This window comes from Cheilinus undulatus, linkage group 4 (genome assembly GCF_018320785.1).
Source record: "Cheilinus undulatus linkage group 4, ASM1832078v1, whole genome shotgun sequence".
NCBI lineage: Eukaryota > Metazoa > Chordata > Actinopteri > Labriformes > Labridae > Cheilinus > Cheilinus undulatus.
In genome coordinates this window covers 10,656,442-10,670,013 of record NC_054868.1, presented here as the reverse complement: position 1 = coordinate 10,670,013, position 13,572 = coordinate 10,656,442, and the positions used below count along the sequence as shown (strand labels likewise).

Genomic DNA, 13,572 nt, shown 5'->3' with positions numbered 1-13,572 from the left:
TTATACCTTGTCTGTAATGGATTTTTATTTTCACATTCATAATGAAACATCCACTGTCTTGTCTTCCAATCTGCAGTAGGTCACATGACCATCTATAAAACTGAAACTATTCTCCAGCAGAAAACTGCCACAGCCTTTATTAAGGATTTACTTTTATTACCATAGCTTTGGTGGCTAACTGGTTATTATTAATGCTCTGTTTCTTCTCCCTTGTTGATGTAACTCAAGAATGAATCAAATCACAGAACAGCGAAGTTTATAGCAGTTGTATTCTCACTCACACCTGAAGGAATTATGATTTATCCACCAAATAACTAAAATCAGATACTGTCACTCAGCTAGAACTGAAAATTTGTCACCTAACTGCTTCTTTGCACTCTCTGCTTTATTAGTAGGTGCAAAGTTTTTTAACTTGTATATCTGCTATGCATACTGTTGCTATTTCCTCCTGTTGCGTCTCAATCCATTGTCATACAGACATAAAATGTCAAAAATATATATCTTTAAACTGCAAGCTGTAACAGAGCCCCTGGGTTTGTTTTGAGACCAATGTGCTGCGATTTATTTTATAATAACTTGGAGTGTAACAGCATTTGTATTCGACCCGAACTGTGATGGTTCAGGGGTCACGGTTCAGTGATGAATGTACATTCATCAATTAAATCCTTATTTACTGTTGAACACGACGTCTCCACCTTTCCTGTATACAAAAATCCATCCCTGTGGCTTTTATTGAGTTAAGACGGGGCTGTGACAGCAGGGAGGTGGAGTCAACACGCATCCTACTGGTATGAATACTGTGATGGTGTGAGCCAGAGCTGACACGCGCTGCAGCTGTCACACAGCCAACATGCACCCACGGCTGTTAAGGATAGATGATGACACACAGGTTCTTCCTTTATTTCTCCTGTTTTGCCACATTGTTTTTTATATTTGGGCAATGCCAGACACATGGGATACTGAGGCTGGTGCCTGCCCACACCAGTCACATGTTGGATATTTACTTTGAAAGCTTCTTTTTTTGGTTGATGCAGATGATGTAATGCTTTAAACTTCAAATTAATAAAGATTCAAGGAGCAAGGGTTCTGTCCACAGTTTTTATAGCAATAGCTACCCTGAGATTGTTCATCTGTGCTGTTTTTAGAGATTTTAAAGAGCTGATTATGTGGTCTTTTGACAGTGTGGCATGATTGCCGGGGATTTTAGTGTCATCTAACTGTGGTAATCAAGCTGTCAGAAGACATCTCTCTCTCTCCTCTCCCGCTCTCAGCCTGTTGCCCCTCAAGTGTTTGCAAACACAGAAAGAGTTTTAGTGCTCGAAACAGCATTTTCTGCTGCAGTTAGCAGCTGTTCAGGGTGTCTACAGATCTTCAGGAGGTCACACAGTAAGCGCTTTGCAAACTGCACTGCTGTGCTTATCTACAGTGAGCTGGATCTGGATTTAATGCATGATCACAGCTTATTTATGCGTCCCACACAAGTGTTTGTAGGTCAAACTCAAGTTGGCACATTGCAACTGTTGGAAGGAGTGATTGGTAGGAGTGAGAGATGAAGACTGGTTTTGCATTGGAGCAAAAGCAAGAAGTGATGGTCATGTTTTGATATGATACAACCATACAGTGACGATTAATGCAGTGTAAATTAGGATTAAAATGGATTTCTGTGTCAATAAAACTCCTGACACTTAAAAAGAAAGACTTTATGCTTTTCAGAGGGAATCAAAAACAGATGAGCGACAGGATTTAATGTTTTTTAGAACAATGGAGGCTTGTGTTTTGCAGAAAATTGGCAATAATGATGATCATTATAATAATAGCAACCTCCCTCTCTAATTTCATTCTAAAATTAGGCGGAGCTGAAAGGTGAAAGCAGCAACGATAGCAGTCAGTGATGATAAAGGAAAGTGTTGGTTTTCTGCCTTCATTAAGACCCACAGCTCATTAAAGTCTACTCAGCAAAAGACAGAAACCATCGAACTCCCAGCAAACAAATCAACAAAACAACAACACAATGAGCACATAAATAGTCAAGAGCTCCAAATATAATTAAAGTTTTACATCATATGCAAAGCCGCCTCTATTTTTCACCCCTGCTAGTATTGACTTAGCCGTCCCACGGTGTGAAAATACCCTGCTAATTCTGTCGAGTAGAATAGACAAGAGGATTGTTTGGCACTAAAGACCGCCTGCTAAGAGGGCAAGCAAGAGGAAAATTTTCTTCCAGGGATCGATAAGCTTTCACATTATCATTAAGTTCTAAAAATGTCTCCAGCAGTGTATCTGGTATACTGTTTAGCCAGAAAGCACAAAGTGGTAAATATGCCAAATGTACTAATTTGTGTTGTCTGCAATTAAAGCCTACTCTTGTTTCTATGCAGCAGAAGGGAAAAAAAACAAAAATACAACATTTATTGCTCATCCCTTGCTGGTCATTTCAGACCAGGACCCTCATTTATCAACAGTGCACAGAAAGCTTCCTAGAGTCTTCTGCAGAAATAAAATAAAAATATTCCTAAGTAAAAAAAAAATCCATGTTTATTAAGCATGCTCACTTATGTACATCAGTAAATCATCAGTGTGGATAAATCCCTCGTTCTTATAGCCAGCAGACTCATGCACGTTCATAAGTGTTTTTTTTTTAACAAGCGACAAAATACCCAGTTCTGCAGACATTCTAGCATCTAGCGTCCTCTAGCCAGATGAAGGGCTTGACAAAGAAAGAATAAATAGTTTTTGTTTTTCTTTAGAAAATAGTTTACAAAGCTGTGAGATAGTGCCAAATCTGTCGAGAGCAAACAGCTTGCAGCAACAATGACAACAGTCGGAGCAGGTTTGCGTAGGTGGTAAAAGAGTGCGAATGCCTTCACCTGTTGCCTTTGTGGACATTTGCTCAAACTCACACTTGGACTTTGGAGAAGTTTTTAGACTTGTTTTTACATCAAAAAATGAAGTGCCAAGAGAGCTGCTTCTTTTCTAGGTCGGTTTTACTTACGGAGTCTCTTTCTTCCTTGCTAGATTCTTATAAAGTTCTAAAGGTGTTTCTTTTTAAGGAGTCTCTGAACTTTCACCTCAAGTCTTCACTCAAGATTATCCTCTCGTCGGCTTTAGTCAACCTTGATTCTGTGTATAACTGGAACTCCTACAAGGATTCTGCCTATGTTAGAATGCTGTTTATTTCTAGGTGAAATCTTCCAAAAGTACTTTAAAAACTAGAAGTTATTGCACTATACCCTCACCGACCACTTTATTAGGTACACCTTGCTTATATTGCGTTGGACCACCTTTTGCCTTGAGAGCTGCCTTTATTCTTTGTGACAGTTTCAACAGGTGTTGGACACATTCCTCAGAGATTTTGGTCCGTATTGCAGATTTGACAGCAGCACATCCATGATGTGAGTCTCCTGTTCCACCACATCCCAGAGTTACTCTGTTTGAGATCTGGTGACTGTGGAGGCCATTGGAGTACAGTGAACTCGTTGTCACGTTCAGGAAACCAGTTTGAAATGATTTGAGCTTTGTGACATGGTGCATTATCCTGCTTGAAGTAGCCATCAGATGATGGGAACACTGTGGTCATAAAGAGATGGACATGGTCAGCAACAATACTCAGGTAGGCTGTGGCCTGTTGGTACTAAGGGGCCTAAAAGTGTGCCAATAAATTATCCCCCACACCATTACACCACCCCCACACCATTACACCACCCCCACCACCACCCTGACCCTTTGACACAAGGCAGGATGAGTCCATGCTGTCATGTTGTTTTAAGTCAAATTCTTTTTCAATTCCTTTCCTGTTCTTAGCTGACCGGAGTCGCACCTGGTCATATTAACATATTGGGCATTCAGAGATGGTATTCTGCATACCTTAATTGAAATGAGTGGCTATTGAGTTACTGTTGCCCATTCTCCTCTAACATCAAAAAGGCATTTTCTTCCACACAACTGCTGCTCATTGGGTATTTTCCCTTTTTGGGACCATTCTCTGTAAACCCTAGATGATGGTCATGTGTGAAAATCCACGTAGATCAGCAGTTTCTGAAATACTCAGACCAGCCCTGGTACCAAAAACCATGCCATGTTCAAAGTCACTTTAATCCCCTTTCTTCTCCATTCTGATGCTCAGTTTGAACATCAGAAAGTCCTCCTGACCACATCTACATGCCTAAACGCAGTGAGTGTCTGACATGTGACTGGCTGATTAGCTATTGGAATTAAATAGCAATTGAACAGGTGTACCTAATAAAGTGGCCGATACATGTAGCAGCAGCATGTTAAATTTTTGCACTGAAAAGTTTAAACTGATTAAAAAAAAAAAAAAAGAATAAATTACAACACAGCAGCCTCCATCATCAGAGGGGAATGTAGAGTGAATGCATAAAACCGAGATAAGACTACATGTTTTTTTGGTCTGTTTTGATGGTCACTGTCACAGAGGTGGGGATCACAGAGTTATAAATTCATGTTTCGACTTGACCAACAGAAATGGCAGACTACACGTAGGTATACGATCATTTGTGATCGTATACTATTGTGGTGACGTTGTTTCTGTTTATTGGTGGATTTAGCATACTTTGTGCATTTAAATTGGAACTTTTCCACATTTTCTCAATGGCAGCAATTTTGCAGGAACCTTTTTTAATATACAGTGCTTAACAAATTTATTAGACCACCTTACTGACTTCATGATGCTGGATGGTCTTTGAGACAAATATGACAGGTGGTCTAATAAATTTGTTAAGCACTGTAAGTGTCTGTTGCACATCATTCTATCTGCTGTGACAGCCACAAACACCAACCATAAACAAGCTCCTTCTTTTTAGAGTCAGGTTGTCAGCCACCCTGCTCCTTTTCTCTTTCTGCACCTCTGTCATTCATTTCCCCAGACAGTGGGTCAGGTTGTGGAGCATTCAATAATTCAGTGTTTTGAGTCTGAAACCCAGATTTGTGCTGAGATGAATTTCCATGGTGGGTGCAGTTTCAAATAGCTCATTGTTGTTTTTTTAATCACTGCAAAATTTTTAGCTATATTTTCAAATTTGGTTCAGGTGGTGATCACAGTCTAATTAATGAAAAATAACTCATGTTTAATCTCTTCAGGTGGCAGCTATCAACCCCAGCCACCCGCTTGCCCAGATGCCTCTGCCTCCCTCCATGAAGAACTGCATCCAGCTGGCTGCCTGTGAGGCCAGCGAGCTGCTGCCCATGAACCCTGACCTCCCAGCTGACCTGTTTACCTCCTGCCTCACTACGCCCATCAAGATCGCCCTCAGATGGTACTGTTTCAGTCACACTTTCTGTCTTTTCTTTCACATACACAAAGGGTTCCTTTGGATCTTTTAAAAGTCTTGAACTGGATTTTTAAGATCTAGCCCTTTTTAGTTATGCCTTCTCTCCAAAGGAGAGACCAAAACATGACCCATAATTCTTTGACACAGTGACACACCTGTTGACCCTTTATTGAAAAAAATAATCAGAGTGACTGTGGTAATTTCATTTTCACATAAACAGTAATTTTTATTCCATTAATTTTTTGAATTATGTTGGTATGTCTGAGAGGAGGTGGGCAGCTATCTCTGATATGATAATGACTTATTACAGTAATGTGATGGAGTGTGTGGACCCGAGGAAGAATAGCCAGTGCTTTTGCTAGTGCTAATGGGGATCATAAGAAAGAAAGAAAGAAAGAATATTCAAGTTTCTCATCATATAAAGACAGTAAAATCAAGAAGGTATTTATCTGTAACAATGGAGTGTGTTTATTTTCAGTTCATATTGCTTCTCATATTAACAAAGCACTGAAAGCCAGACAAAACCAGTGGAAACTTTAATAATTATGAGCTAAAAAGCAGAGAAGATTAAAGATGAAGTGAAAAAAATAGGATGACTTAATTACACAATTACAGTGGCTAAATATAAGGAATCAAATCTCATTTATCTAATCAAACTTACTTCTCAGAAAGTTCAGATTAAGAGATATAAACCCTTTCAGCTGTTCCAGATGTTCACACTGTCACAGCAGAGAAAAGCTGCCTCATTTTGATAAAAGCTCTTAACCGTCACTGATGTTTTAACCTTTTTTTTTTTTTGCTGCTCGAAACAACGCTCCGGGTGATACATAAGCTTTTTTCTTGCTGGGAAATTAAATGAAATTTAGATCAAATCGCAATATGTCCTTCTGCAACTTTCAAAAGGTGCAAAAGTGCAATATTTCTCTGACCAAACGTGTTTCGAAATACCAATTTAGTACATTTTTTGAGGCAGAGATGTTATGCTCTACACATAATGCAGACATTCAAGTGTGATTTTTTTTCTAGAATATTTTGTAAAAAATACTACCTACCTTTTTTTGCATGTTTGTCTTATAAAAACAAGAAAGCCATCAAATCAACCACTGATTTCCAGTTCGCAATAAATCAAAATAATTGCGATTAGATAATTGTTCACAATTGTTAAGCCTACATACATTTATGTATCAATGAGGAACTTAAAAAATAATTGCATATAAAACAGTCCCAATACTGGGGGAAAAATATCAAGAATTTTTCCCAGATCGTCCAATGTGAGTGCAGTTAGATTTCCTTATCACATGATCTGTTTTTCCTATCCTCTATTCCCACCTTTACTTCACCCTTTTCATAAAGGTCAAAGAAATATTGATTGAAAAAGATAAAGGTAGTTGTTGTTGGACTTTTCTATCTAGGATAGGTTACTTCACGTGACAGTTCATAGCATTTATGTACAGGTTCACAAACTATGAACAGAAGAGAGAGGAACATGGTAAATCAAAAGTCAAGGAAATTTAGCTTAAAGATGAACAAGACATGCAATGCACTAACAAGACGGGCCCCTAGGGGGCCTGAAATGATGGCAGGGGTTGCTGAGCAAGGCCAAATGGAAGCAAAGAACACTGAATTTGTGAGAGCCCTTTCAGGTAAATGTAGGACTAATGATGAATCTACACCAAACAGCCAAACAACTAAAACAAAGTCAAGAGTCTCGTCTCACCTTTGCCACATCCCACACGTGTGGGATTGGCTTTTCTGTGTATTTTGATGTTCATTTATACACCGCTTTCCACATTATAAACCAATGATAAAATATTCATGCAAATGACAGTCAGAGTATTTTTCAAGTCATCAGCCATTAGAGCATAATTCAAATGTTTTTGAACAAACTTCATAATGATAACTGTTAATTTTTTTTTAACTAAAAACCCCAAAATGCACTGTTCCACATCATTAAGCACGACAGAGTTTAAATATATTTTTGGTTGTAAAGAACTGAAAATGGTCATTTGTTTAATTTGCAGCATTAGGAGGTCATATTTACTGAAATCAAAAGCTATTTCAATCAAAAACATCTTAACAGGCAAAGTTACATGTTAACATAGGAGCCCTTCTTTGATATCACCTTGTTCAAAAACATTTGAATTATGCTCTAATGGCTGATGACTTGAAAAATATTCTGAATGTCATTTGCATAAATATTTTGGAAAATAAGAGAAAAATGTCATTTGCTTAATAATGTGTATGTTGCTTTGTATGATAAGGGGTGCTTCAAAATGTTTTACTCTGCCAAAGGGGAGACCAGCAGAAACAATATACAGTATGAATTACACAGTGCAAAACTGTGTTTAAATCCGCTTTAACCAGGTCTTTAAAAATGATCCGAAAACTCTTACATTTGATTTTAGAAAGTGTGCAGCATGCCTTAGCACAGTTTATGCATTAAAATCTGAGACATCCAGAAATTCCCTTAGTGTGTTTCCCAAATTCCTGCCTTGTATTAGATTTATCAGCTATCTGTTATCTTTTTAAGCAGTGATTTATCTGAATGAGCTTTTAAACAGGTTTAAAAACAGCAGGTGTCACATTAAACACTGTTCTGGTCTTTCTCAGAAGGGCAGAAGTGTCGCAAGATTTCCAATTTTCAAGAAGTTGAGTAACTTTTCTGCTCATGAAAGTTAAATCCTTTTAATGCCTCGGTGTTTCTAGATGTTTTTAGCCAAGATGGTGGAATTTTTTTCAGCTGGGTAATGCTTTTTTTTCTCAGCAGTGCCTCCTTACAATGGAGAAGACATTGTGTCAGTCATTAATTTGTAAAGTCTGTCAGTGGCACGTTGGATCACTGCTCGGACACTCTGAGGACACAATGATGTGCCCTGTGCAGAGAGCAAACATTCCTCTGAGCTCCGACACTGCTCAGTATTCAGCTCTGATGAGAAATATTCAGCTATGATGAAAAATGTACGGCGACATTATCCACAGCAATGTGAGGTTGATGATCCCTGCAGAGGCAGCTTGAGTAAAATAGGAGAAAGATATTCAGGCAATTTAGGAGTCTTGGCTGATACAGTGTCCTGATGTAAATGCAGCATGATGCATCATTCAGAGGACTGTGCTGACGGAGCCTCCAGCTGAACTACACGAACTCGCAGGTTGCATCAGTCAGTCAGCTGTGTATGGGACACACTGAGGGTATGAGACTTGCACACCCAGGCAAAGGTGATTGCATCACCTCGGAATGCAAGAAGAAGACACACACATGCTTGGTCTACGTTAACATGTAGGTGCATTTTTTTCTCCATCCTGTGTGTACAGGCTCTCTGTCTGACAGGACTGAGAGCTGATTAGAGGAAATGAGGCTGTCACAAGTAGAGACAGTTAGCAAACCTCTTTTGTTTAGTGTGGACTGAAAACTGTGGCTACTGGATAGAAACAAAAAACTACTTTGAAGGCTGTCTTAGCCTTTTCTAAAATGTTCTGAAAATATTCACTGATTTTAAAGTCAATCAACCATTAATAAATCAAGAAGTAAACTTGACTGCATTTAAAAGTTGAATTCCTATGCAGCTGGCTGATGTATTTATTCAGCATTTTTTTTTAAACACATTAATCTTCTCCACTTTTCTACCCCCCAAAAAATTACATTGCAGACAACTAATGAGTTACTTCTTTTAGTAATGCATTACTTGATTAACCTTGCAAAGCAGATGGACTCACCCGTTTCTGTGTTTCTAACTGGCGAATCCATCTTGCATAGTTTCCATTTGAACAGTTTGGGCCCGGTTAGAAAGTGACAGGACCAATCAGCGACAATACTTTCAGGTGCGGCGGAGTCATGACGTAAGCAAGCAGCAAGAAGAGGCTGGTGCAATTATGGCGGAAGACATTAGCGTGAATGCTGCTAAAGCACCAGTTTTATCAGAACTTGACGGCATTTCTTTGTTAAAACAAGAACAAAGAACAGCATTGAATTGTTTTCTTTTCAAAAATGATAAAAGTCATGTACTGACATGTCTACAGTCGCTCCTTGCTTTGTGCACTGGGACACAGTCATGTTGTAATAGAAAAAGCTGTCTCTAATGGGTAGCATAGTTCAAGATGTCTTGGTATGCTGAAGCATTATGATTGCCCTTCACTGGCACGTAACATTCTCCTGGCACACACCAAACCCAGACTTGCTCATTTGACTGCCAAACAGAGATGTGTGATTCATCTTGCCACAGAACGTGTTTCCACTGCTCCACAGTCCAGTGTTAATGTGCTTTACACCACTCCATCCAACACTTGGCATTGGACTTGGTGATGTGGGGCTTTACATGAAAACCCATTCCACAATGCTCCTGTCACTGTTGTTTTTGTGCTTATATAAGTGCCAGGGGAAGTTTGAAACTCTTTAGCTATGGAATCAGCAGAGAGTTGGAGACTTTATGCACCATGCAACTTAGAAGTCATTGACTCTGCTCTGTGTTTTTACATGGTTTCCTGCATCATGGCTGAGTTTCTGTTGTTCCTAAACACTTCCACCTTCTAATAATATCACTTACAGCTGACTGGAATATCCAGCATGGGTGACATTTTCCTCCTTAAAGGCAGAAACTGACAGTTGTTAACAAATGTTATTCACCTTATGTAGCAACACCCAATTTACCCACTGCAGTCTTTTTACTTCTTTTCCTCCAGATATTTTGAAATCCTACAGAACAAATAACTGACATGAGTATATGTATTGATAGAAAACTTAGTTTAAATTAAATGCTGATTAAAACATTTTTGCACAGTCACGTTTGATAACTTTTAACTTCCACTAAATCTATAATCTGTATGAACCAGTCTGACCCTGAGGGAGCACGCTCTCACGTAGGAGATGAGGGGAGGTTGTTCACAAATCTGTTTCAGGGCCGGGTCACTTTCTGTTCCAAATTAAATATGTAAACTGCTTTATCATGGTGCGTTTGATGTGACCAGCATTGGGGGAGATTTCTTTTGAGAAACAGGGGCGTTAGGTTGGAAGGAGTGCTGAGTTTTGATGAGGAGGTGGAATCCGTCTGAGTGCACTGCCTACTGATCAGCCGCTCAGATGACTTCCTCTTTGTTGCCTCTGCTCTGCACACTCATTTAGCTCCACTGCCTTTCATTCAAACTCCTTGTCTGTGTTTCTTTTTAGATGGAGGAATTATCCCGTGGGGATGTTGTTGATGAGTTTTCGAGGGTGATGGCTATGGACTCAGAAGTGTTTCTGCTGAACGGTTTCAGTAGATAGTTGCCTCCAACCCACTTTGTCACTTCTGTCAATGGTTAAGACCTCTAAGACCAGTTTTATCAAGCATTAGCTGTCTTATTCAACCTGTATCACAATATCTTGACTTTTTCCCTAATGAATTTGTTTTAAATCTCTACTCCTTCATAGGCTGGCTGTGAAGTGTGTAATAATTCAAATTCAAGATCAACAACACAGTCTTCACCTACTGAGAATGTAATTCTTGTCCTCTGATATTCAGAAAATACACGCCAGTATCTGCCAAGCTACAGTAGCCATCTGCGCTGTCCCTTTGGGGCTGTAAATTATTACTTATCTGCACATTTTCTGCATTTTAATGAATGAATTCCCTTTGCTCCAACTAAAACTCACAGGGATGATTTAACACATTTGCAACACAGAAACTCAAAGAGGCAATTATTTTTGGTGTTTGAAAGGGAGAGTGACAGGCTGCCTTCAGGACGTCTCTGGCTACTCGTTGAATGTTTCTTTTCTGCCAGAAATATTGATGAGATTCATTTATCTTCCTTGCTCTAAATCCTCATCCCACCATGACCTTCAGCATAATGAGGTCTCAGCATTATGTCATTAATATTGATAACTCTTACCAACAATCCACTTCAGGGAACGAGCCACTACAAGGAAGCTGGTCAATATTGACTGAACTACTCCTTAATACCTTCTGCCTCCAAAAATGGATGCTGTGTGCAGGGGGACAAATACTTTCTGTTGAGGTCAGACTTCAGAGGTTTACATTCATAAATTCTGTTTGTTGGGCAGTTACCCCAGGAACCTGGGGATACTCTGTGAAATATATATTTTGCCACATATCACAGATGAGTTGATAGCCAAATTACGTCTTAAGTTAACATGAAATCCAAAGATATAAAAGAGAGAATCAAAACTAGAGTAACATTTTGTATCAGTGTTTCCCACAGGATCTTTGGAGACTATGCTAGGGGGGTCCTAACTGTCTGGGGGGTCATGCTCCACTGTGGAAAAATGTGTAAATTTTAGAATCAAATGCATCAATTTTGTGCATATGGGGGCCAAACTAGGAGCCCAAATCTATGAAAACTTAGTTTTCTTAAACAATTTCATTTTCTTGTGGTCATTAAATCAGAGATGTAATAATCCGATGGGATTGGCTGAGTCCAATTGATCAGTCCAAAGATTTTAGACGATGTATTTTCCTTCCTTAAAACTGTCATTGACATAAACACAGGCGTTCTTTATGAGTATTTGATTTTATGTTCATAATAAAACAACTTCAAAAAAATCTTCAAGTTTGCCAGTTCACAAGACTGTCTCATGTTTTAACTCAAACTTATCTTCAAAAAAAAATTGTGAAACACCCTGTATTCCATACATTTTTCTATACCTTATGCTAAGATTATCATATACTGTATTTTTGGCCTAAGTGAAACAAACAATAAACTTTAAATCATCTTTTTAATTATTTGTGAATTTAATTTCTGTGTCAAGTTTTGATTCTATGGCTATAAACAGTCATTAATAACTTCTGTTCATCCCTCATTGTTAATTTAGCTCTCTGATAAATCAAATAATAGAAACAGAGAAGTTTTAATGCAGCTTTATTCTCCCTGAATCCTAAAGGAAACATGAATTATGCAAACATAAACTAAATTCAGTGGGTGTTTCATTCAGCTGATGCTCGGATTTCTGACTGACTACCTCTTCTCTCGGTCTCAGTAAACAGAATTTTTTGGTGCAACAAGTTTTTATCATGATTAATATCTGCTAATTATCAATACTGACTTATATTCATGCTTTAACCTGTCTTTATAACCACATGCTCTCTCACACTGATGTTTTATTATTTTAAATAAGAATTCATTAAATAATTATTGAGTAAAGTATTAATGCACTGCACTGTCCGCACATGTGGGAGAGTCAGAGAGACAGAGGCCGCGCGTTCATTCAGCTAGCATGGAAACACAGGTTCTACATGGACATTACGTTTAGAGCAACAAGTGCAGAGAAAGGTCTGTGTTTATCCTAAAAGGTTTTAAAGGTTTTAAAGCTTTAAGGCTTTGTTTCCTCTGCTGAAGAGCCATGTGAGTGACTGTAGGCCATATGCAGAGTTTTTCAATGCTGCAAACTCAAACACCAGCTCATGGTATGCATCCAGAACCACTGCCAGCTGGCCTTTTGAAAATGTCAGTGGGGCAAATTAGACTATGACGGAAAAGATGAAACTACAGCGGGCTGCCAAAATCTAGAGAAACAATGGAAAACAGAGTACAGGGCACCATGTGGGGCATATTGAAGTGCTTTATAGAAATAAAAGCAAAACATTTTTATTGTTAAGGGCATTAAAAGACATGTCAACAAGAAAACCAAGGCAGTTAAATATCAAGTATATTTAAGTATCAGATAACTAGAACCTTAGAATAATGTCTCCACAACATATACAGTTTCTGGACTGTAAAAGTACTGGGGTAAAGAGTACTTCAGGGCACCCGGGCCCATTTCATTCTCAGAGAAGCACGGTAGGTGTGGAAGTAAGAAGAGGGTCACTGTTAGTGTCTAGAAAAATTTAAAAACATCCAGAGTAGCTCAGATGTCAACCTGCGTGGTTGCCATGGTTGTATCCTCTTTCTTCTTCCCTGCAGATATTCAAATAAACTCTGTGTATTCCAGCACATTACTGTATCAGACTAAGAATGTGTGAGATTACTGATGTTAAAGGAGGCCAGTGAGGAGAGGGGAGGAAGGAGCAAGGTGCCCAGCCACAGTACAGAACAATCATGCCTCATGTAGGGCTGCACAGCGGCGCAGGGGTTAGCGCTGTGGCCTCACAGCAAGAAGGTCCCTGGTTTGCTTCCCTTTTGGATTGTCGCTTTTAGCTACAACTGCCTCCAGACAGCAAGAGCTGCATTTACAGAGACTGAGCTTTGTGTTTCAAGACTGGACAGTACTTCCAGCCATTCAAGCTCACATTCATATCCTCCTGTCTGACTGAGCAGAAAATAACAGTTTGATTGAGGAAAGTATTTGAGAGACCTC

General features: G+C 39.0%; 1 protein-coding gene across 1 annotated transcript in view; it reads left to right on the top strand.

The window, feature by feature from the left end:
• Window positions 1–13,572, top strand: part of rptor (regulatory associated protein of MTOR, complex 1) — a 323,903-nt gene that overhangs the window by 109,266 nt on the left and 201,065 nt on the right. Inside the window, exon 7 of the mRNA XM_041784862.1 lies at window positions 5,098–5,273. Coding sequence (XP_041640796.1) covers window positions 5,098–5,273 — 176 coding nt within the window. The remainder of the gene's footprint in view (window positions 1–5,097; window positions 5,274–13,572) is intronic.